This window comes from Lynx rufus, unplaced genomic scaffold, assembly GCF_022079265.1.
Source record: "Lynx rufus isolate CCGP_SWC_20201006 ecotype Redwood Valley unplaced genomic scaffold, mLynRuf1.p SCAF_8, whole genome shotgun sequence".
NCBI lineage: Eukaryota > Metazoa > Chordata > Mammalia > Carnivora > Felidae > Lynx > Lynx rufus.
The window spans coordinates 57,944,287-57,968,796 of NW_025814896.1; the positions used below are offsets into that span (position 1 = coordinate 57,944,287).

The 24,510-nt window shown below is 41.7% G+C and overlaps 1 protein-coding gene across 4 annotated transcripts in view; it reads right to left on the reverse strand.

The window, feature by feature from the left end:
• Positions 1–17,897: 17,897 nt before the first annotated feature.
• IL18RAP (interleukin 18 receptor accessory protein) overlaps positions 17,898–24,510 on the reverse strand; it is a 33,729-nt gene continuing 27,116 nt past the window's right edge. For 2 of the 4 annotated variants that reach the window (XM_047068503.1, XM_047068502.1), the window contains 3 exons: positions 23,249–23,386; positions 20,484–20,657; positions 17,898–18,684 (listed from right to left, as the gene is read on the reverse strand). In XM_047068503.1, the coding sequence (XP_046924459.1) occupies positions 18,311–18,684; positions 20,484–20,657; positions 23,249–23,386 (686 nt within the window). In that variant the 3' untranslated portion in view covers positions 17,898–18,310. The remainder of the gene's footprint in view (positions 18,685–20,483; positions 20,658–23,248; positions 23,387–24,510) is intronic. The other 2 variants (XM_047068505.1, XM_047068504.1) reach the window with 2 other exon arrangements.

Below are 24,510 nucleotides of genomic sequence, written 5' to 3' on the forward strand. Positions count from 1 at the left end.
TCCAACTCAATTAATTCAATAGGTGAACAATAACCATTTCAACACATGGTGCTAGGAAATCTGAATATCCACATGCAGAAGAATGAAAATATACCCATCTTTATACCATACATAAAAGTTAATTCAAAATGGAGGCACCTGGGTGGCTCAGTCGGTTGAGTGTCCAATGTCAGCTCAGGTCATGATCTCACAGCTTATGAGTTCTAGCCCCGCGTTGGGCTCTATGTTGAAAGCTCAGAGCATGGAGCCCACTTCAGATTCTATGTCTCCCTCTCTCTCTGCCCCTCCCCTGCTCACACTCTCTCTCTCCTTCAAAAATAAATAAGCATTTTTAAAAAAAAGTTAATTCAAAATAGAGTATGCATTAATGTAAGAGCTAAACACCAAAAATTACCAAAAAAACAGGAGTAAGTTTGGGTGACCTTGAGTTAGGCAAAAATGTTATTACATACACACCCCAAAACCACACCAACAAAAGAAAAAAAAACCCAACAGATTAAACTTCATCAAAATAAAAACATTGTGCTCCAAACTATTCCATCAAGGAAGTGTAAAAGACCATTCACAGAATGGAAAAAAATACTTGTAAATCACATATCTGATAAGGGACTTGTATCCTGAATATAAAAAGAGCTGTTACAACTCAATAATAAAAAGATAAATAACCCAATTACAAAATGGGCAAAGGGATCTGAAAAGACATTTCTCCAAAAAAGATATGTAAATGGACAATAAGCACATGAAAAGAGTCCCAATACCATTAGTCAAAAGGAAGATACAAATCAAAACCACAATGAGATATCATTTCATACTCACTAGAATGCTAGAATGTCTAAATAATAATAATAATAATAATAATAAATAATAATAATTTAACACGTGATAACCAATGCTGCCAAAGCTAGCAAGGATGTGGTGGGAAGGTAAAATACTAATGAAAATAAAAAATGGGGCTATTTGGCTGTTTCTCAAAATGTTAAACACAGGGTTACCACACAACTCAACAAATGAAAACATATCCACTCAAAACCTTGTCCATGAATATTTTTAGCAGCATCACTCACAAAAGCCAATAAGTGGAAACACCCCAAATGTCTATCCATTGTTTGAATGGATAAATGAAATGTAGAATATCTATACAAGGGCATGAAGTTCTGACATGTGCTACAAAATGAATGACATCAGAAAAACTATGCTAAGTGAGAGAAGCCAGTCACAAAAGACCACGTATCACAAGGCTCTGTTTATATGATGTGTCCAAGATAGACAAGTCTTTTGGATGCACAGCCAGCACTTAGCTGGATGTGGGGCTCACGCCCACAAACTGTGGGATCATGACCTCAGCTAACACCAAGAGTTGGACACTTAACTGACTGAGCCACCCAGGGACCTGAAATTGTACACCTTAAATGGGTGAATTGTACAAAATATGAATTACGTCTCAAAAAACCTGTTTAAAAATCTAGGAAATGAGACAGGGAAGGGAGCTCATTTGTTATTACTCAGCAGCTATAGCATCATAAGAAAATATGATCAGTTGTTTAGTCACATGAGATATCTGCCAGGACCCTTGTGGAATCACCATGCTTTGGAAAAGTCTATGGGACTGGGGGAAATAAGAAAGGATTTATCTGGAGTGCTCTTTTTATCCCCTATCTCTTATCGGTCCACACTTGCCCCGTTGGGTATCAATTCCTTATACGTTAGGATGTATTTACAGAGCACCCGTGAGAAAGCCAGACAATACACTTTGTACTGCAGGGCTTCATATTGGCTTGGGATAGGAAGGGGCAAGGTCTGGAGGGTGAGCTACAGGTCATCGTAGCTGCTCATCCCTGGTTGTGAAAGCTGACCTCAAAGCACATAGAAAAGTTTCGGGCATCCTAGCTTCCTGAGACTGGAAGCTGGGTGAGAAGCTACCGTTCCAACAACAACTGCTCATGCATGGGCTCAAAGGGCATCCTCCCAACAAGACCAATCTGATGTGGGACCAGGGGAGCAAATGAGGTTACTGTAGTCAGAGCAAGTGGTCGAGACTCATACAGATGGAGCCCAGGAAATCCTGGGGGGTGGGGGGGGGGCGGGAGGAAGGGGGTAGAGGTGGTGGGACATAAACTGTCTCTGGTAAAAAGAAAAAAAAAGCCTCTGTGGTCCATCTATTCCTTAGCATAATGTAAGTGGCTTGCAGGTTCTAACCCATGAGAACATCTCCAGCTCCACTTATCTGAATTTCTTGCAGTTCCTTGGAGACAAAGCCCTACACTCGCCCTTCACACCTGCATAATTGAAAATGCCCTTTGACTGGGATACCTCAGTTCTACATCCCATCACTGCCCTTAATCTGAATGATGCATTCTGGTCCTTCAGGATTCAAGCCAGGAGCATCTCACTTTCTTCTACTCTGGAAGAGGGTTTCTCTTGGGACTTCATGAACCTGTCTCCTCCCACCAGATGATGAGCTCATCAGAGCAACTACCTCCGTGTTTATCTTTGAGAGTTTGCGGTGCCCAGTGCCTTGTCTGGCACAAAGGGGCTGCGCTTGGTTGACAGATATTAAAAATCCATGTTGAAATGAAAAGTTTTCCCCACTAATCTCAGTTATTCCACACTCTGATTTTCTCGATAAGGAAAAACTAAACTCTTCCTTCAAAGTTTCAGAGCAAACTCATTTCCTTCTAAAAGTCGCAACTAAGGAAGACAACACTAAGAGGCCTTGCTGGAAAAGCTGCACACTGAGAAAACTTCTTAGCGAAGCAGTACCATGGGGTGGTTAAGAACACGGGTTCTAGAGTAGATGATTTCAAATCCCAGCTCTCCTCTTTACTGGCTTGGAAAAGTGACCTGGGAAAGTTGCTTCATCATTTTTGTGCCTTGATTTCCTCATCTGTAATGTAAGGAGAATACTAAACATAACAGTGTTTTTTTTTTTAAGTTTATTTATTTATTTTGGGAGAGAGAGAGAGAACAGGGGAAGGGCAGAGAAAGGGAGAGAGAGAGAATCTGAAGCAGGCTCTGTACTGTCAGAACTCATGAACTGTGAGATCATGACCTGAGCCCAAACCAAGAACCTGATGCTTAACCAACTGGGTCACCCAGGTGCCCCTAAACATAAAAGTGTTTGAGTATTGGAGTGCCTGGGGGGCTCAGTCAGTTAAGCGTCAGACTCTTGGTTTTGGCTCAGGTCATGATCTCACAATTCATGCCGTGAGCACAAAGCCTGCTTGGAATTCTCTCTTTCTTTCTGCCCTTCAGCTGCTTGTGTTCTCTCTCTCTCTCTCTCCAAAATAAATAAATAAACTTAAAAAGCGTTTGAGTATTATGTGGGTTGATATTTATAAAGTGCTTAGCACAGTGCTTGGCACATAAGAAACTAAGTAAGCTTTGCTTAAGAAAAGGGCAAGAAGAGGAGAGGAGGAGGAGGAGGGCGTTTCTTCATTCAACAAACATGATGAATTTGTTGTCATATGTCCTGAGGATAAGGGGAAGGAAAAAACGCTGTTTAGGGGAAAGAATATGTGATGTGTCAAGAAACACATTTTGCATTGTGCAGGTTTCTCCAACTAGAACCAAGAGGATGCGGTCATTTAGGAAGGGTCCAGGCAATTGATAAGAAGGAGACTTCAGTTAGATCTGCATTGTTTAGCTGAAACAAATTCTTCTTTAGGAGTCTACATTGTAATGAGATCTACGTGAAAATTACCAGTTAATTTAATTCCTTGAGAAAGATCAATTGAGAAAGCTCAGGGCACTGTAGGGTGCTGGGCACCTATCCATCCACAGTTGTATATGGAAAGAGAAATTTTAAAGAGAAAGAGAAAAGGACCAGCTTTAACCTGCCAGACAGAGAACTGAAGGAATTATTCTGGAATTTTAGGTCAGCAGCAAGCTACTGAATTATCCGATGCCTTTGGTCTGATTATCCAGATAATTGGCTTGGCGGTAGAAACCGGGCCTGCTCTGACCTTTGGTGCCAGGTCCCAAGAATCCCTGTGATCCTTGTCATCTGCTCTTGGAAACCCATCTACTCATATGGCCCAGTGGTAGGGAAGGAATGACCTGATGTCCTCTCCCCAGTGGATCCCTTATAATTTAAGTGACCATATCCGGTCCACCCTCATGGGACTAATTAAGGGTGGTGCACCCAGCAGAAGGATTGCCCTTCACCCAGGGCTCCAGCTGCACACAGCTGGAAGCAGAGTTTTGGGAGTTTGGTCTTCTTCCCTTTTCACCCTCACTTTCCCCAAGGCAACCTTTGTTTTAGGAGAAGATCCAAAAGAAACAAGGGTAAAACTGACACCATATTCTGTGCCTGCACACGATGAGTTAGAAAATCCCTTCTCTCCAAGAGCAGTTTTAAACAAAATGATCAGCACATCTTTTCTTCCTTCCCAGTGTCTGGCAGTAATTGACTTTACCGGAAAGTATTTGTGCAGCACTTTTGAGACTGAAGGATATGTTGCTTGCTCCTGATCTCTTATTACCTTCTTATGGCTAAACTTTGTATTTTTTTTTAAGAGAAGAAGAAAAAGAAAGCAGTGATAGACAACTGGTCAGTGCTGTCCAGAAACATGATTTTCTTTCCAAGCCCCTAGCTAGCAATTAAGCTGGATGGCCTTGGCTGGAGTTCTGGCGTATCATACCCCTAAATTGAAAGCCTGCATCCCACACTGGAGTGAAGTCAAGAGCTTTGACCCTGCTTTCAGGACAAGAGAGCTGAGCTCTGTCCCTGCTCACTAAAGTCGACCTACTACTGCTCAGAGAAACAGAGGGGGCTGCTTAAAGGTTTAATCAACTCTGGGAGATTCCCAAACACAATTCCCTCTTGAAAGCTGTAAGACAGGACCGTGTTTCTGGGATATTTATGAAACGCCTAGCTCAGGTATAAGAGAAAGGCTCTTACAGCTTTTTGATAATTGAAGCAATTTGAATGGGGTTATGTCTTTTTTAAAAACTTATTTTGTTTTATTGAGATATAATGAATGTATAATTAATTAAACATTATATTATTTCAGGTGTACAATGTAATGATCGAGATTTGTGTATATTGCAAATGATCACCATGATGTCTAGTTAGTATCCATCCATACATATAATTACAATTTTTTTCTTGTGATGATAATTTTTAAGATTTCCTTTTTTAGCAACTTTCACATATATAATACAGTATTATTAACTACAGTCACTGGGATGTACATCACATCCCTAGAACTTATTTATTTTATAACTGGAAGTTTATACCTTTTGACCATCTTCACTCATTTGTCCAGTCCCTGCCCTTTAACTGTGACAACCACAATCTATTCTCTGTATCTATGAGTTCATGTTTTTATTTTTGATTTTATATATAAGTGAGATTATACCGTATTTCTTTCTCTAAGTTATTTCACTTGGCACAATGTCCTCAACATGCATCTATATTGTTACAAATGGCGAAATTTACTTCTTTCTTATGACTGAATAATCATTCCTGCGTGTGTGTGTGTGTGTGTGTGTGTGCGTGTATGTGTGTATGTGTGTGTGTGTGTGTGTGTAAGTGTGAACACACTACATCTCTCCATCCATGTATTGATGGACACTTAGGTTGCTTCCTAAGCAACAGCTCAGAGCCTGCAGCCTGCTTCAGATTCTGTGTCTCCCTCTCTCTCTGTCCCTCCCACACCCTCTGTCTCTCTCTCTCTCTGTCAAAAATAAATAAACATTACAAAAATTTTAAACAATAATGTTGCAATAAATTAGGGTGCATATACCTTTTTGAGTTAGCATTTTCATTTATTTCAGATAAATACCCAGAGTGGGATCGCTGGAACATATGGTAGTTTTCTTTTTAATTTTTAAAGGAATCTCCATACTGTTTTCCGTAGTAGCTGTAACCAATTTATAGTCCCATCACCATTGTACAGAAGTTCCCTGTTCTCCACATTCTTGCCAACACTTGTTGGTTCTTGTCTTTCGGATAATAACCATTTTAATGGGTGTGAGGTAATATCTCATTGTAGTTTTGATTTGTATTTTCCTGGTGATTAGTGATATACAATGTATCTTCACGTTCCTGTTGGTCATATGTATGTCTTCTTTGGGAAAATGTCTGTTTGGATCTTCTGCCCATTTTTTCATTGAAATGCTTTTGGGGGTTTTTTTTGTTTGTTTATTTTTTGTTTTTGTTTTTGTTTTTTTCTGTTTTTTTGCTATTGAGTTGTATGAGTTCTCTCTCTATTTTGGATATTAACCCTTAGCAGATAGATGCCTTGAAAATATTTTCTCACATTCAGTGGGTTGTTTTTTCATTTTGTTGATGGTTTCCTTTGCTGTACAGAAGATTTTTATGTTAGTATAGTCCCACCTATTTATTTTTGCTTCTGTTGCCTTTTCTTATGGTGCTAAATCCAAAATATCATCACCGAGACTGATGTCAAGAAGCTTATCATCTATGTTTTCTTCTAGAAGTTTTATGGTGTCAATTTTTATTATCAAGTCTTTGGGATCATGTCTTATTGTGGGCAAATGAATTTGTACACAGGATTCTTAGTACAAAGTCATTACAGAACCACCCAGGTAGGAGAGATTTTAATCAGAGTCAGGATGTTCTCTGTGAGAGAAAAGGCATCTGGGACACAAAAAAACAGAGCAGTGGTAAATTCAAGGGCCCAGGCATTATCTCTACCTTCTCCCCACTCATGGATGTGGCCTAACCAATGTTGAATTTGGTGTGAGAGCTCAAGACGCATAAGGTTTCTAAATCCCTTAAACCGAAGTCATGGATCGTTAGGACAACTTCATGTAAGGTCTGAGGACCAAGACTAGTGGGGTCCCAAGAATGGTGCTATTTTGTCGAGTACTGCTTTCTACTCTGCCAGGAATCTCATTGGATGGAGAAAGTGACTGGCTTCTCGTGATCAATAGAAAGCTAAAATTCTGGGGAAATCAGCCGCATTTTAGGCTGCATCTGCTCCTTCTGGGGCAGCCAACTTCTTTCCACTGAGTTCAGTGTTCATGTGCAAGTACACACCGTGTGTGTGTGTGTGTGTGTGTGTGTGTTGCAAAAGAAAAAGACTGGAGATGTGACCTTTTCCCACCAATTAAACCCACTTGCAATGGAGCACCCATATCCACACAATTATAGTGGATCCCATTTTACCGAGAAATATGCTAATTGATGTGATTCTGGTGTATTTGGATCCCTCTCAGGAATCTCTACGTTCTGCTTCCCCAACAAAAGAGAAGAGCCATTTAGTTAATTTTAAGAGGAGGAAAAAAGTCAGGCATGGGAAAATTAAAAAGAGCTCCTGTCAGAATAAGTTGTAAATATCTCTGGGGCTAACGGCCATGGATTTCTTCATTAGCAGTGCATAAAGTAGAACCCCAGGGCTCAGTTTGATTCAATAATTACTGACTGACCTACTCCATCACAGGCACATTGTCCAGAACAAGAAGGCAAAAGGAAGAGGTCATAGAGGAGAAATGAAGTGAAAGAACATGGAGGGACATGATGATCCTCCCCACCAAAATGGAATTGTTTCCATATTATTTTCTTTAACTCTGAAGACCACGACAGTTTGAAACGGCAAAGCCTAGGGTGAGTTCTCTGAGATATTAAGAAGGCAAACAGAAAAGTCTTTGCCTTGTATTAGTCAGGACAGTTTAGGCTTTGCTGTGGTAGTAAATAATCCTGGAATTTCAGAGGCTCAACATAGCAAGTCTATGTCCCACTTACACTGCAGTTCAAAGTGGGTTGGGATGCCCTTCTTTTTTTTTAAGTTTATTTATTTATTTTGAGAGAGAGAGTGGGGGGAGAGGCAGAGAGAGAGAGAGAGAGAGAGAACATCCCAAGCAGTCTCCACATTGACAACGCGGAATCTGATTCAGGGTTCAATCTCACAACCGTGAGATCATGGCCTGAGTCGAAATCAAGAGTCTGATGCTTAAGTGACTGAACCCCCCAGGCACCCCAGGAAGCCCTTCTTTATCACAAGGAAATGCCATCTCAGGCTGTGAACTCCAAGGTCACAATGGCAGGGGGAGACAGTATGGAAACATGATACCTGCACTTACCTGCCTCAGTCTAGAGACCGCATATCATTTCCATTCACCTTCACCTTCTAGAAAAAAATTGTCATGTGTCCTCATCCAAATGCAAAGGAGGCTGGACAAAGTGACCATCCCGTATGTTCAAAAAAACGAAATGATCTCGGTGAACACATAGCAACGTTTACTGCACCCCTGCAGTAGCTCTAATTAGACTCAAGGTGCAATTATGTAAGTGATCATCCACCCACAACTGAATGGTGATTTGTAAATATCTTCCTTTGGAATCTGAGCAGGGGAAGTGAAAGGGACTCTAGGGAATACGGTCAGGCACCGGTCAGAGAAGAATAAAGACATTTCCTGCAGATATCTTAGTAAATTCAACCTGTTCAACAATCCACATATAGTCGGAGAGGTTGTGAAAAACTTCCAGACATGAAATGAGCCAGATTCGAAAGGTAAGAATAGCCACTATGTGGTATTTAAATGTGCTGTGGTCAGAAACTTGCTTTTGTATAGTTTTATGTTTTTAAATATTTATTTATTTATTTATTTATTTATTTATTTATTTATTTATTTTGAGAAAGGATCAGTGAGGGAAGAGCAGAGAGAGTATCCCAAACAGGCTCCACTCTGTCAGCACAGAGCCCAACACAGAACTCATTTCCACGACCACAAGATCACGACCTCAGCCGGTATCAGGGGTTGGATGCTCAACCGACTGAGCCACCCAGGTGTCCCTGTAGTTGGTTTTAAAGAGGTCACAGAAACTCGCCCAGGGGTGGGTACAAGGAGATGTTAGATGGGGCTTTTGCCCTGGACTTTGAATTTTGGCAGACATCACAAATTTAAGGACTGTGAGTGACAGGTGCCTTCCTGGTCCACACAGAGGTGTTAGACAAAGGTGTTAGCAAGTCTCCTGCAGGACTTTCTGAGGGCAGCTGAATTGCCAGATCATAACCCTCAGCCACCAACAGAAGGGGAGCCTCAGCCCTCCTGATGGGGTTCTTGAGCAAGCAGCTAAGAAAAAAATCTTGAGAATTCTTTGGTGCAGAAGGTGATTTTATTAGAGCATGGGGACAGGACCCGTGGGCAGAAAGAGCTGCACTGGGGTTGTGAGGAGTGACTGATTATATACTTCTAAATTAGTGGGAGTTAGGGAGAGTGTAAGCCTCTAAGGAATTTGGAAGCAAGGCTTTCAGGACCTTGAGGGGCTAGCTACTGTTAAGATAAGGTTGCTTTTCGTCTGTAATAAAACAAAAACGTTAAGGAAGTAAGGCGGCCATGAGTTCCTTGAGCAAGGTCACACTCTGCATGATAGGTGTCTATCATCAGGTTGCAAAGTGTAAGGAGATTTCATTTAAGCTACATTTCTCTTGCCTTTGTTTCCCTCATCGCTATCCCCAGGGAGAGAGCCTCTAAGAGAAAACCAGAGGTGGGGCTTATCTGCCAGCTGGAAGACTGACATCTGACAATTCACCCCTACCACTCCTAGCTGAAGGTATGCAGAGCTGAAGAATTATCATTCTCACAGCATCCTTGGGGTTTGGATGTAGAAGAGTTCAAAACAATCTTGGGAGAATGTGGCATTTTTCCTTTGGGATTCAAAGATCAGGCGGGTGCCTGACCCCTCAGCAGAATATCACTGGCAGTAAGACATCAGCTGGAGGAACCACGGTGGTGGGGAAAGTGGGCATCTGATTCCCCCCGAGCCAGGTGAATCACGCTGAAAGAATTGGCCATCAGGGGCCATCAGGGGCCATCAGGGGCCAGTGTATGGGGCAGGAGATGAAGGGGATCCAGAGAAGGCATCACCTGCTGCAGGTGCACCACAAGCAGTGGGGGTCCTGGTGGGGCTGCGGGGGAGGGGAAGTTGTCCAAACAATTCACCAGAATGCCTCACCCAGAAGGAGCCTACAGTTTGGCATCGGGTAGAAGGAGCAGCATTCTACTGTTCAGAGAGCATTTCAAAGAACACCATCTGAGTTCAGATTTTTTCCTCCTCCTCTGCTTCCTCCTCCATCATAACCCAATGAGGAAAAAGACAGAACAGGCAGGAGGACAGGGAAAAGTAGATTTCATTCCTCTGTCCCATTGCCGGTCTACAGACTCACAGGTTGGGTCTCAACCAGGGGAAAGGGAGAAGTTTGAGCTGGATTCAAAACTAAAGTTTTGATATTAGATTGGACTAGACCTTTAAACTTTTTGTTTTAAAATGAAATAGAATACAATTAAAATAATAGAATACAATGGAAGAAAAATAAGATATAATAAAGTACAGCCATCTGAGTGTTAACACACGTGTAGGTTGACATAATCCCCAAGACAAGCAGGTTCTCGCCTTTCATGTGTCCCTTTGTCACACCCTTCTTCACCTCCAACTCCTGGAAACCCCAGATCTCTCCTCTGCCACATTCTTGCCTTTTTGAACATGTCAGATCAATGAAAAAAAAAATGTAATCATTTGGGATTAGCTTTTTTGCGACGCTTTAAGATTCGTCCAAGTTATTGCATCTCGGTAGTGAACTCTTTTTTACTGCCGAGAAGTATTTAATCTTTCTCATGTACAGCTATTATTGACTTGGCCTGTGCCAGTTATCACTTTGTTAGCTGTCAGCCCCGGATTCACCATTCAGTATCTGCTCTGCGTGATGGACTAGATAGTTTTGGAGGATTTATTCTTTACAGTGAGTGCAATGTTGAGCTCCGTCAGTAGAGGGGGCTAGAGGGGCATTGCATGAGGGTCTTCCTGAGTCCAGGTGCTGAAGGGCGCATTTTTCTTGCTTGAGCTGTATGGACCATCAGTCAGCAGTGTGGGTGTGTGAGACATCTGTGGGGCCCTACCCGAGCCGTGCACCCAGAGGAAGCAGTCTCTCTTGGTCTAAGTCAGGTGGCCACCTGCCCACGGCCTCCTGACATGGACACCACCCTCCAATTCTTCATGCCCAAGGTGGCACTCCACATGCCCCTGTGCACCCCCACACCAGCTGCAGCTCTCCTTTGTTCTCCGAAGCTCCCGACACTGTGTGTTCCAGACTTCATTCCCCCAGCCATGTCCATGTCTCAGGTCTGTCCGCCAGCCACGGTTTGCCATGTCCCAGAGGTCTGCTTGCTGTCTTCCAGCAACTGTGGACCAGCTCTGACACAGGCAACCAAGAGAACTTTGCCATTCAGTGGGCAGTACCACACTTTCTCTAACAACATCTGAACCCCAGATGGGAGAAGGGCCCCCCCCAAGTCTGTCTTCCTAGTCTCTTTTGGCCCTGATATAGTCTGGAGTTCTATTCACGTTTTTTACTCTCTTATAGCCAAATAATTCTTTATATTAAAACTTCCCTTTTAAGACTACTGTGTGGTTTCTGTCTTCTGATTGGACCCAAACGGATACACTAGTTGAAGGTCATTGAGTTTTTTCCAGATATGAATGATGATGAATAGAACTGCTATAAATATCCATGTACAGGTTTTGTGTGTGTGTGAACATAAGTTTTTATTTCTCTGGGGTAGATTATCTAGGAATGGGATTTCTGGGATATATAATTAAGTGGATTTTCACTTTATAAGGAATTGTTAAGCTTTTCTCAGGGCGTCTTCACCATTTTTCATTCTCACCAGGAGTGCATGAGAGTTCCAGTTGTTCCAAATCATCACCTGAATTTGGGATTGTCAGATTTCTTTTCTTTTTCTTTTCTTCTCTTTTCTTTTCTTTTCTCTTCCCTTCTCTTCTCTTCTTTTCTCTTCTTTTCTTTTCTTTCCTTTCCTCCTTTTTTTTCCTTTTTTTAATTTTTATTTTTTGGCCATTTTAGTTTGTCATTTTAATTTGTGTTTTTCTAATAGATGATGGGTTTTTTTCATGTGTTTTATGCCATTTGTATATCCTTTTCAATGAATTGTCTAAGTTTTTTGCTTCTCTTTAATTGAGTGGTTTGCTTTTTATTATTGAATTTAGAGAGATCTTTATATACTCTGGATCCAAGTCTTTTGTTGGATGTGTGATTTTTCAAATATTTTCTACCAGTTTAAAGCTTGTGCTCTCATTTGTTTAATAGCATTTTTCTCAAAAGTTTTTAATTTTGTCAAAGTCCAATTTATCAGTCTTTTTCTTATAGATCATCTTTTGGTGACATATCTAAGAACTCTTTGCCTAATCTCAGGTCATGTTTTCTTCTAAATGTTTTATAGGTTTAGGTTTTACATTTAGATACATGGTCTATTTTTGAGTTAATGTCTGCATAAGGTATGAAGTTCATCTTATCACATATCTATGCCCAATTATCCAACACCATTTGTTTAAAACTCTGTCTTTCATCACTGAATTACCTCGGAAACTTTATCAAAATTCAACAAGCCATATTTGTGTGGGTATATTTTTACAATTTTGACTCTGTTCCATTTTATCACTTTGCCAATATCACACTGTCTTAATTGCTGTAATTGTATATTGATTTATAAAATTGAGTAATGTAACTCCTCCAACTTTCTTTTTCAAATTGCTTTGGTTATTCCAGATGATTTACCTTTCCATATAATTTTCTAATCAGTTTGCCTGTATCTATAAAAAAAAATCTTGCTTGGATATTGATTGAAATTGTATTAAATTTCTAAATCAGTTTGGGGAGAATTGCTGATTTGAGAATATGTTGAGTTTTTATGTAAATGCACATGCTATGCCTCTCCATTTATTCAACTGTTCTTTGATTTCTTTCATAAGAATTTTGTATTTTTCAGTGTACAGAACATCCACACATTCTGTGGATTTATCTCTTAAGTAATTCTTTTTGGAGGTAACTGTAGTAAATGAATTTACTACATTAAATTTAGTAATTTAAATGCTTTTTAATTTTAGGTTTTGAATGGTTTATTTCTAAAGATAGAAATATATTTAATTTGGGGCACCTGAGTGACTCAGTTGTTTGAATATACGACTCTGGCTTAGGTCATGATCTCACGGTTCATGGGTTTGAGCCCTGAGTCCAGCTTTGTGCTAACAGCTCAGAGCCTGGAGCTTGCTTCAGATTCTGTGTTTCTCTCTTCTCTCTGCCCCTCTCTCTCTCTTTCTCAAAAATAAATAAACATTAAAAAATAAAAATAATAATAATAAAAAATAAATATATTTGGTTTCTTCATTTTCATCTTGTATCCTGAGATCTTGCTAAACTCACCCATTACTCCTAGATTTTTTTTTTTTTTGTAGCTTTCTTTCTACATAAAAATTCCTGTGTCAGGAATGAGGACAGTTTTATCTCTTCCTTTCCAAATTGCATGCATCTTATTTCTTTTTCTTGCATTATTGCACTGGTGAGGACTTTCAGTACAAGTTTGAATAGGTTGTGAGAGCAAACATCCTTGTTTTTTTCCCCAATGTTATGAAGAAAGCAAACAGTGTGTCACCATCAATAATGATCTTAGATATAGTTTGTGTGTGTGTGTGTGTGTTTGTAGAGGCCTTTATCATAGTGAGAAAGTTTGTTGAGAGTTTTCATGATGAAAGGGTGGTAAATTTTGTCAGATGCTTTTTTGGAATCGGTTGATATGATTATGTGAAGTTTCTTCTCCAGGCTGTTAATATGGGGGGTTATATTGAAAGATTTTTCCATATTAGACCAGTTTTGTACATGTAGGATAAACTCTATTTGGCTATGGTATATTGTTATAGTTATACATTGCTGGATTCACTTTGCTAATATTTTCTTGAATACTTTTGTGTCAGTGTTCATAAAGGACTTTGGTTGGTAGTTTTTTAATACTTTGTTTGGTTTGGTATTAAGAAAATTCAGGCCACATAACATGATTTTGGAAGTGCTCCCTCATTCTCTATTTTCTGGAAGAAATTGTGTAAAATTGGTGGGGTTTTTTCCCTCTCCTTTTTAAGTGTTTGGCAGAATTAGGCAGTGAAAACACTTGGTTCTGGAGATTTTGCTTTTGGAAATTTTAAACTGAGAATTTAATTTATGTAATAGCTATGTGAAATTCAGTTTATCTAGCTGTGTTCTGATAGCTTTTAGGGTTTTTTTTTTTTTTTTGAGAATTTGTTCATTTCATTTAGGTTGCCAAACACATGTCCATTGCCCATATGGTTACTCATAGTGTTCCCTTCTTATCTTCTTAGGGTGGGCAGGGTCTGTCGTGTTACCATTCATTTCATTCCTGATATTGGTAATCTGTGTCTTCTCTCTTTTTTTCCTGATCAGCGTTGCTAGGGATTTATCAATTTTATTGATCTTTTCAAAGATCCAGCTTTTAGTGTTGTTAATTTTCTTATTGTTTTGTGGTATTCAATATAATGAATATAATCAATTTATATCCTTATCTTTATTATTTCCCTTCTCTCTTGCTAAAGTGGAAATTTAGCTTATTAATTTGACGTACTTTCCTTTTCTAATGTAAGTACTTACCACTTTAAAATTTTTTTTAATGTTTATTTATTTTTGAGAGAGAGAGAGAGAGAGAGAGAGAGTACGAGCAGGGGAGGAACAAAGAGAGGGGGAGACTTAGAATCAGAAGCAGGCTCCAGGCTCTGAGCGGCCAGCACAGAGCCTGATGTGGGGCTCGAACTCGTGAACTGTGAGATCATGACCTGAGCCAAAGTCAGACACTTAACTGACCAAGCCACTCAGGTGCCCCCAAAATTTCATTATTCTAATTAAAATTTTTTTCTTTGTTTGCTTTAGTTGTTTCCCAAGGCATTAAAATATAACATACTTATGTTTTCATTTTCAATTTAGAATCAATATTTTACCACTTCAAGAGATACGGAGATAACCTTACCACCATATAAGCTCCCCTACCCTCTCTCCTTTATGTTGTAGTTAACTTACATATTACCTTAACTTACATCGAAAACCCAATCAGAAGATGTAATTTTTTGCTTTCAATGGATTGTATCCTGAACATTTTAAATATTCTGTTATGCGACTTTGGATCTTGTTGAAATCCTATGTAGAATGCTATTTTTGTTTAGCAAGCAATTGACCCAGTTGGATTCAAGCCCCAAATTCTAACCAGCCTTGTGGTTTCAATGTCTGTTCTATTTCACTGTCTTTCAGTTCTATTTAGACTTATTCCATATATACACCTTTCAGTGGTCAGTCTGGAGCTCAGGAAGTAGTCTATCCTATAGTTTAATTCTCAGAGTTTATGCTATTCTATTTTTGGTCAGATTCATGCATATGCAGCTTAGGGATGAGCCCGGGAATTTGCAAGGAACTACATGGGTTTGCTTTCCTGAACACCTTTCTGTCTGCAATCTCCATGGCACTTTCTGGTTCTAGAGGCCTCTTAGCCTTTTTATGCAGTTCTCTGGCCAGAGTGTTGGTGTGTGTATCCCCTACTCTGCAGTGCACTTCCCCGACTGCTTCTGTCTCCACACCTAAATGGTAAGAGGACAGAGAGACCAAAAAATCAAAATCAAAAAAGATTTACCACACTCTCTTGGTATCAAAGTGGACAGTTCTCCTTCCACAGAGATGTAGGCTCTCAAGGGCCCCCTTCCCTCTGTTTTTGTTGGTGCCACTAAGAATATAAAAAGGAAAAAGTACTAGAGTGTTAGGAAACTCCTTTCTCAGTCTTCAAGGTGGGACAAGAGGGCTCCTTCTGGAACCTTCTGTCATTACTAATGTCCATTTGTGGGACTCACAGTGCACTGAGTCCAAGCCAAGGGATATTGGAGGAAAATAAAGTCATGGAACTTTGAACTCTTGTCTTATCATTCTGCTTTGATTTAGCTTTGGAAATCCTCAAACTGATTTTGCAAGCATTTTATTCAGGTTTTATAGCTGCAATGAGTGGGAGAGAGGGGGTGGTGTCCTTCCTACTCCACCTTACCTGGAACTGTGATCTGGAAATAATATAAATAGAAAATGTAGATATTGAAACCCAGAAGAGACCAGGACAGCTGTGAGATCTGCCTGAGGAATCATCCAGGGTTACTAAGGAGTACTCTCCATTGTGTGTTAGAGGTAGGGTGACCATCATTCAAACGAGGACACGTTTTCATTATAGTTAGACACCAGGTGTAAACCAGAAACAAGTCACCTTATCTAGAAAATGTAGGGGCGCCTGGGTGGCTCAGTCGGTTAAGCGGCCGACTTCGGCTCAGGTCATGATCTCGCGGTCCGTGAGTTCGCGGTCCGTGAGTTCGAGCTCCGCGTCGGGCTCTGTGCTGAAAGCTCGGAGCCTGTAGCCTGTTTCAGATTCTGTGTCTCCCTCTCTCTGACCCTCCCCCTGTCTCTCTCTGTCTCAAAAATAAATAAACGTTAAAAAAAAATTAAAAAAAAAAAGAAAATGTAGAGAGAGTTATACTCTTTTCTCATTGTATTTCACTGAGTTCAGTTGTTTGATTACCATTAGTCTCCTATGTAGAGAAAATGTGCTTCTGTTGCCCACTTTGTTTTGATTGATTTGCATGTAAGAAATGTAAATAAACCTTTGTCCGAAATGCTAATTTGTCATCTTCAGTGGATCTACTAACCTGGAAAGAGTGCATTCTGTAAATGTTAGGCCTAGAGAAGTGCTTTTCTTTTCTTTTTTTTTTTTCTTTTATTTTGAGTATATATATACAAACCTGAGGCTCAGTTTGAGTTTCTGTTAAGCTTAGAACAAAATTCTGGACTACTGGATAGATCGGTTATAGAAAGATTTATTTTAGAATAAAATAAACCCGGGTAAACTGGCCCAAAGATGTTTCTGAGTCTTAGATCTCAGAGAGCGGCTGGCAGGAAAACCAGGGATTCTGACCATCACCATAGCACAATGGCACAATGACAGTGTGGATTCTTCCCCACTGAGACCCTACAATGAGCCTTCCCACAAGAAACTTCCTCCAGGAATAATTTATACCTTTTAACTCATCTTTAACTTTATCACTGAAATTCCCAACAAGGATGTTTCTCGGTGCCAAGGCCGCAGTGGTTTTTATGATGTGGGAGCCTTTGCGGAAAAAGAGCTCAAGACCATCTCATACAGGCTCCAAGCAGTAGCCAGATGACAATGACTTTTAGCCACTCTGAACTTGGATCACGTTCGTACCAGTGACTGTGACACATTACATCTGAATGAGTCCAGAAGTTGCTAGTCTTTAGGCTCAAATGAATCATTCCAGTCAGGCGAGGAGGACAGAGCATGAAGGTTTTATATCCCTACGTGACTAGAACACTGTTTTAACTCTAGCTGGAACTGGAACCCTCATAAGGAAAACAGACTATGAGAGTGAAATCCACCTTTTCTCTCCTGGTGCTCCAGCATCCTGCCTTGTTACTTAGGACTCCACTGAGATCATTCGGTCAGGAAGCACATACAAGGAGTGTCAGCCTTGATGGGCAAAGAGCTCAGACTAAAACTCTGTTCAAGCTCCATTCTTGCTGTCTTTTAACCAGTTTCTACATTTACTTACCAAACTCTTACCTTGGCTGCTAGCTCTTGTCACTGTCTTTCTACTTTGTAAGTAAGTGCTGGGCCATTCCTTGCCTCCTCATTGGCCTGAGCATTTTGGCCTAGTTCGTTCCTACTTTCAGCAGCCCAGGGTAAGGTTGGGGACCTCCTGCCCTGCACCAAGGCCAAGGGGATGAGGAGATGCTGAGATCAGCCCTACTCTGCTCTCCAAGCCTTGTGTCTGGCACAGGGCTGCACTGCCTACCAGAAGGGTCTCCTTCCTCTATCTCACCTGCTTATAGGGGGTGCTTCTGGCAGGGACAGAGTAGAGATTGACTGGGGCCCTGTCTGCCCCTTGCCCCCCCCCCCCCGCCGCTCCCGCCCCGGTGTCTGCCTTTCCTACTTGCTTTCTGTGCTCCAGAGTTAATGGGTGGACATTGAATAAAAATTGTTTTGTTTTGCTTTGTTTTTACAGGGAAGCTTTAGGTAAAGTTCAAATCAATCGCTCCTAATAAAATAATATTTATTTGATTGCAAATATATATAATTTATATGTACAATCCATAGTAGACATGACAGCCAATAGGTAGCCCAACGCAGAAGCGGCTATCTCTGCCACTTCTGCTCAGACCCCTTGGCAAATCTTAAGAGCGTTGTGTGCTGAACGTGTGCATGCGTCTGCAGAATTTACTCTTCCTCTGTCCAGAGGAAATCAGAAGCTCTAACCACAGTTTCGGGGTCATTGCTTCGCCCATCAGGCTTGCTCGGGGTCGGCAAAACACTCTCCATCTTATGTCAGCCCGATTCATGCTCTGTGCTCTGTCCATCAACGTCTCTACTTGCCAGGGACTGAGGGCAGGTGGTTCAGGGTCTGCTTTACCATTCCGTAGGCTGGGAGCTCCTCCCAGTGGCTTCTGTTTTACGGAGTCATTTCCAGTGAAAAAAAATCAGGCATAATTCTGAGATGGTTCCACCTGAATCCTTTGGAGTTTTTCACCGGCATGTGGTAGCGCATCTGAGTCCAGAACCTGGAATTGGGAGGGACCGATTTTAAGCCTCTCCAAGTGACGGTGGGCAAAACCCGGAGAGCTTTTTTCACAAGATGAGGTAGAGACTCTGGCTCTTGGAAGGAACAGAACTTAATTAAAATTAGTTTCAGTGTTTGGTCATCCAAGGCAAGATTCACTGCTGCTTGTAGTTCAAAGACACTGGGTCCGTTGACATAGTTGGGGCTCAAGATAAATATTCCTCTTCTACTTTTCTTAATAATGTTTACGATGTCTTCTGCATATGCTGGAAATAAGGAATTGAATCATTTGCTATTGTATTGCTGAACCCGGAGTCTCGATAACCCCAAATCTCCCAGACCTACCCAGAGGGTTCCCTGCAAAGGTTTTTAGGGAAGGAGGAAAGGAAGCTTGGTTTGCTATGTCGCCTTCTCTGTATCAACCCTATGGGCAGTTGAAGATACACTCAAGTATCCGTGGACTCTCTACTCTACATTCCTCTCTTTGTGTTCTGTCTCTTCAAACTGTCACTCCCTCTAGGAGAAGAGCTTGTTGGCACCAGTCAGGCTGGAATAACAGAGGGGCATGGGATGTCCCAGGCTCCCTGGTGGGGTGTCCGAGGCAGAGGAAATGGGGGGAAGGAATGATGTCTGTACATCTGGTGAGTGGCAAGAACTGCGCCCCGCCTCACCCAATGCTGACATTTGTGGCCAGCAGAGTCCTTTTTTTTTTTTTAATAGATAGATAGATTTATGTATTTATTTATTTATTTTCAAATTATATATACTATTTTTTATTTTTTTATTTTTTTTATATATGAAGTTTATTGTCAAATTGGTTTCCATACAACACCCAGTGCTCATCCCAAAAGGTGCCCTCCTCAATACCCATCACCCACCCTCCCCTCCCTCCCACCCCCCATCAACCCTCAGTTTGTTCTCAGTTTTTTTTTAAATTTTTTTTTTCAACGTTTATTTATTTTTGGGACAGAGAGAGACAGAGCATGAACGGGGGAGGGGCAGAGAGAGAGGGAGACACAGAATCGGAAACAGGCTCCAGGCTCCGAGCCATCAGCCCAGAGCCTGACGCGGGGCTCGAACTCCCGGACCGCGAGATCGTGACCTGGCTGAAGTCGGACGCTTAACCGACTGCGCCACCCAGGCGCCCCTGTTCTCAGTTTTTAATAGATAATGCTTTGGCTTATGCCAAAATGCTTACGCTTTGGCTCTCTTCCACTCTAACCTCTTTTTTTTTTCCTTCCCCTCCCCCATGGGTTTCTGTTAAGTTTCTCAGGATCCACATAAGAGTGAAAACATATGGTATCTGTCTTTCTCTGTATGGCTTATTTCACTTAGCATAACACTCTCCAGCTCCATTCACGTTGCTACAGAAGGCCATATTTCATTCTTTCTCATTGCCTCGTAGTACTCCATTGTGTATATAAACCACAATTTCTTTATCCATTCAGTTGATGGACATTTAGGCTCTTTCCATAATTTGGCTATTGTTGAGAGTGCTGCTATAAACATTGGGGTACAAGTGCCCCTATGCATCAGTACTCCTGTATCCCTTGGGTAAATTCCTAGCAGTGCTACTGCTGGGTCATAGGGTAGGTCTATTTTTAATTTTTTGAGGAACCTCCAGACTGTTTTCCAGAGTGGCTGCACCAATTTGCATTCCCACCGACAGTGCAAGAGGGTTCCCGTTTCTCCACATCCTCTCCAGCATCTATAGTCTCCTGATTTGTTCATTTTTGTGGCCAGCAGAGTCCTACAAAGCAGGGAGACCACCTGTTCAGATTGACAGAGGTGACTTCCTACAGAGGACCCAGGAGCAATATCTTGTTCTGGAAGGCATCCCTAGGGCCCAATATTTTTTTTTTTTTCTGAAGATGGCTTATTCTTGGATGATGCAGCACATCTCTGCAATGCATGTTTTTCTGTGCTATTGCCCAACACGTTCTAAGCTCATGAAACACTCCAGAGGGTGTATATCCCAACAGAAGGAATAGCAGGGAAACCCATAGAGCACTTGCATTCAACTGTTCTTTTTGTTCTATATCTTCTCTTGGCTTATAGGACCTACCTCCTCCTGGGGCCACATCTCTTTCAAGCAAACACAAGTTGTAACCATATTTGTTTTCCAAAACTTCAGGGAATAGATTCAGGGCCAAGTATTCCTCATGCAGAGATGAAGTGGCCTCACTCTCAAAAGAGCTCCATTTCGCATAGGATACGAAAGCATCAAATACCTTTTTATCTGAGGAAGAGAAATGTTAGGAAAAAAAAGTCAGCCATTTACGTTTTTCTCACTATCGTGGCATATCTACACGTGCTAGAGTCATATGGCAAACGGGCAAGAATTAAGTGCCGGGCTCCTTACTGAATTGATTTAACAATAAAAAGCAGCAGCTGCGTCCAATTCAGAATCACACTGCTGAGCCATATCGATTGCCCAACCAAATTCGAATTCTGATTTATGACGCGGTCCTGCATTTTCACTGAGGTCAGATCAAACAGTTGCGGCTTCTGTGATTAAATCACATTAGTCAGGGGTTCCTCTGGGTTTTTTTGTTTTTTTTTTGCACTGCAGTGCTGCTGTCTCATGAGTTACACATCAAAGAAGAGTCTGTTCCATCAAAGCATGATAATATCCAGCAAGCGGAGCACGGCCAAGACCCAGCACCTTGCACGTGAACAAGAGAGCTGACGGCACATGTACCTCTATTAGAATCCCCGCCTTGTAAAATGAGATCATAGTAACTCCCTGGCGGACTGTCTTCAGGGTTGCATGATATAACGTATATAAAGCACTTGGTGTCTGGCTCACAGCAGGGCACAAGATAAATATCCACTCCCCCCTGCCTTCCAGATGGGAAACTCTATTTATGAAACTTGTTTTAGGATATTTGTAAAGTCTCATGTGCCTCTGTTGAGTCGATTAGTACATATGCACGTTGATTACTGGGATGTGCTACCGAACTAACCAAGAGAGGCAGAAAATCTCAAAAGTTCGCTCATGGGCTTCAGAGTCTGGACATACCCATTCGGTGTCATATTCTAGTGCTTTGCACAATGGCTGGCAAATAGCAGTGTTACAAAATAGCAAACAATAGCGCCGGTGGCTGATGTGATGGGCAGAACGCTTGCTTAATGTGGACGGAAGAAGAGGCCTTCCTGGATGGAAATGCCAGCAAAAGAAGAAGAAAAGGGAGTGGAGGAGGTCCAGAAGACAAGAAAGAGACCCAGGAGGCCCATCTGGGAAGCGCCTCATTGCCCAGGTGGGAAGGAGGAGGCTCATGGGGCATGGCCGGCAGGAAGTGCTGTGCAGTTTAAATGTGTGAGACACCACAGTCAACTCGGATTCCTTCCACGTCCCTGTGAAACTCCAACAGGCTTGGATTTTTCTATCATCTGGAGACATTTACATTTCTTTAGTAAGAAAATTAACAAATGGGAGTGTTAGAGCTCTCTTAGGTCCTCTGCAACTCTGACATTCTGCATCTCTCTAAAATTTTGGATATTCGGCATTAACTTCAAAGGACACAGCCGTTTTGCTGTAAAACATTAGATTAGCTACAGAGGGCACTGCATCACCGTGCTTGAAAACCGGCGTCTGCGTCCTCATCAGGGTAGTGTCTTGTGCAAAGTAAAAAGAGAAAGGGCAGATTTAAAAGTTTCACAGTTGATTGGCTCTTTTGTACAAGCTCTAGAATCTTAAGATAAACAACATTTTAGTAAAGGAAATATAAATCATTTAGGGGGATGATTGAGGCATTGGCTAAATAATTTGTTCAATTCAAAAACGCTAAGAAGCTAATTTAAAAAATAAATCTCAAAAAACACTCTTGGCTGAGGGATTTCTAGCGTGAATTCTCAATAATTAGTTGAAAGGAAGGTATGATTGATGCATCTCTTGACTTCTCCTTTTCCTGTAAATCTGACAGCTTTTCACTTCATTCCCGGCGTGGGAGGAGCAGCGGCGTGGGAATTAATTATCCCAGGCAGGTAAGTAATTATCCCCGGATTCCAGCAGAATGGATGCTGCCCTTTGCAAGCAAGAGAACCATCCAGTAAAACAGTACACCTAATCTTAGAGACCTCCAGGGCTAGAAAAACACACCAGCAGCTCTTCTCTTCTAAAGAAGCACTATCATCCTGTCTCCTGGGGAAATGGGCAGACAGCTCCATTAATTGTAATAGTGGTTGCCTTTTACAGAGTGTCACATGTTTGGGGACATTGCCACCATCTTCAAGCCCCTCATTTTACAGATGAGGCTGAGGTAATAGCTAATGGGGGCTCTGAGCCAAATCACCTGGGTCCAAATCCTGAGTTCTAACACCATCTTGCAGTTCGGTTTTCGGCACGCGATTTTACGTCTCTCTGTCTGATTGCAGGATTCAAGTGACAAAGTAGCTAATACACCTGACTGGCATGGACTGTTTACCATGTGCTAGATGCTGTTCTAAATGATAAATATTTCTTAACCCAATGGGTCCTCATAGATTTCATTGCGGTTGTGATCATAATCCCTTTTTCCAGAAGAGGAAACTAAGTCATGGAGATGTTAGCTCATCTGTCATATTGCGTCAGGTTGGTAAGCAGAGAGATTGTTTTCGAGCCCAACATGCTCTGCAATAGCATCGTTGATCAGCAAGATTCCTGGAAACTGGAATGAAAAGAAATTTTTTCTCCACCTGTTCCCAGTTCTCCCAGGTTGAGCCACCACACCTGGAAGAAGGTTTAAAAGGCTGAGGGGCATGACTTTATCCATCAGGGAATATCCATTTCTTGAGCTTCTCCCTCTAAGTCTGAGAAGAAATGTCAGAGGCAGGTCGGGGTCACCTTACCCCCAAGTGTCTCATCCTTGTTCTGGTAGGTTCGGTACAGCAGCACTATTTCAATCCAGTACATGTAGAGCAGAGCACCTGTGGTCAGCACGCCTGCCAGGCTCATGACGGTACCAAGTAGGATGTAGATGAACACCACTGGGGGAAACACGGTAGCCATGAACAAATGTCTCTGCGAGACCACATTTGGGCTGACGCTGTGGGCCCGCCCAGCGCCTTCTCAGGCTCTATTATTTTCTCAAAATCACTGCTCTTGGGAGCATTCCTCTTGACTCTGGAAACACTTAAAATCGTATCTTGAGGGAACTGTCTTACAATGAACTGGAGAGAACCCACGGGAATGGCACGTTCCTGAACAGGAAACGGAGGGGGAAACTAATCATGGTCACTTTTAGTTATTTTTCCCCCATAAACCTCCACAAAACCCATTCGCATCCTTCTCATCGCATATTATAAATTATCTTCATGCCCTATCTTCCCTACAAAAGTCTAAACTTCCTGAGGCCAGGAGGCACGCGTGGCTCGGTTTCACACTCTTCACGGTACCTAACGCGCGAGAACTTTCACACGCCTCTCCTGATGGGAGCCCCGCTACAGAGCATCCACAACACCGAGCACAAGTTTTGTCTTATTTAAGCCTCACTAGCTGTCAAAACTTGCTTGTTCTGTAATCGGTTCTTAATTGAATGAATGAATGATATCAACTCCATCACGGAGTATCTTCTTAAGGAAATTTCAAAGCTATTCTTTATCAGGAATTTCCACTCCGCCTGTCAAAGACTGTGGTCTGTGATACACACATATCACTCTGAGCAGTGAGCAAGATGACTCTTCTCTCCTCCACTCTCCAGTACCCTACCATCATGGTCTCTGGATACAGAAGACTGGAAAAGAAAACCCTGAAAGGGAGCTAGGTCCTAGCACAATACCTGTTACACAAGACATGCCCTTTAGGTGTTTGTAGAATAATGGATGAGTGAATGAATGAATGAATGAATGGATGGCAGGCTTTTCCAACACAGGCCCCGTACAAAGAGTATTAGTCAAGAGGACCAGTTCTGGATCACTGTGATGTGACTGTGATTACTAGTGATGTGTCCTCGGTCAAAGTATTAAATGGTTTAATATGAGCAAAGTGCATAATGTCTGGCTTCTCACAAATGTTAATTGCTATCATCATCAACATCATCAGCAGGATATTTCTTTAGGAAAATTCCTCTCCTCTCAGATAAAAGCAGTTGTGTGCCTTCTGCGGCCACCTT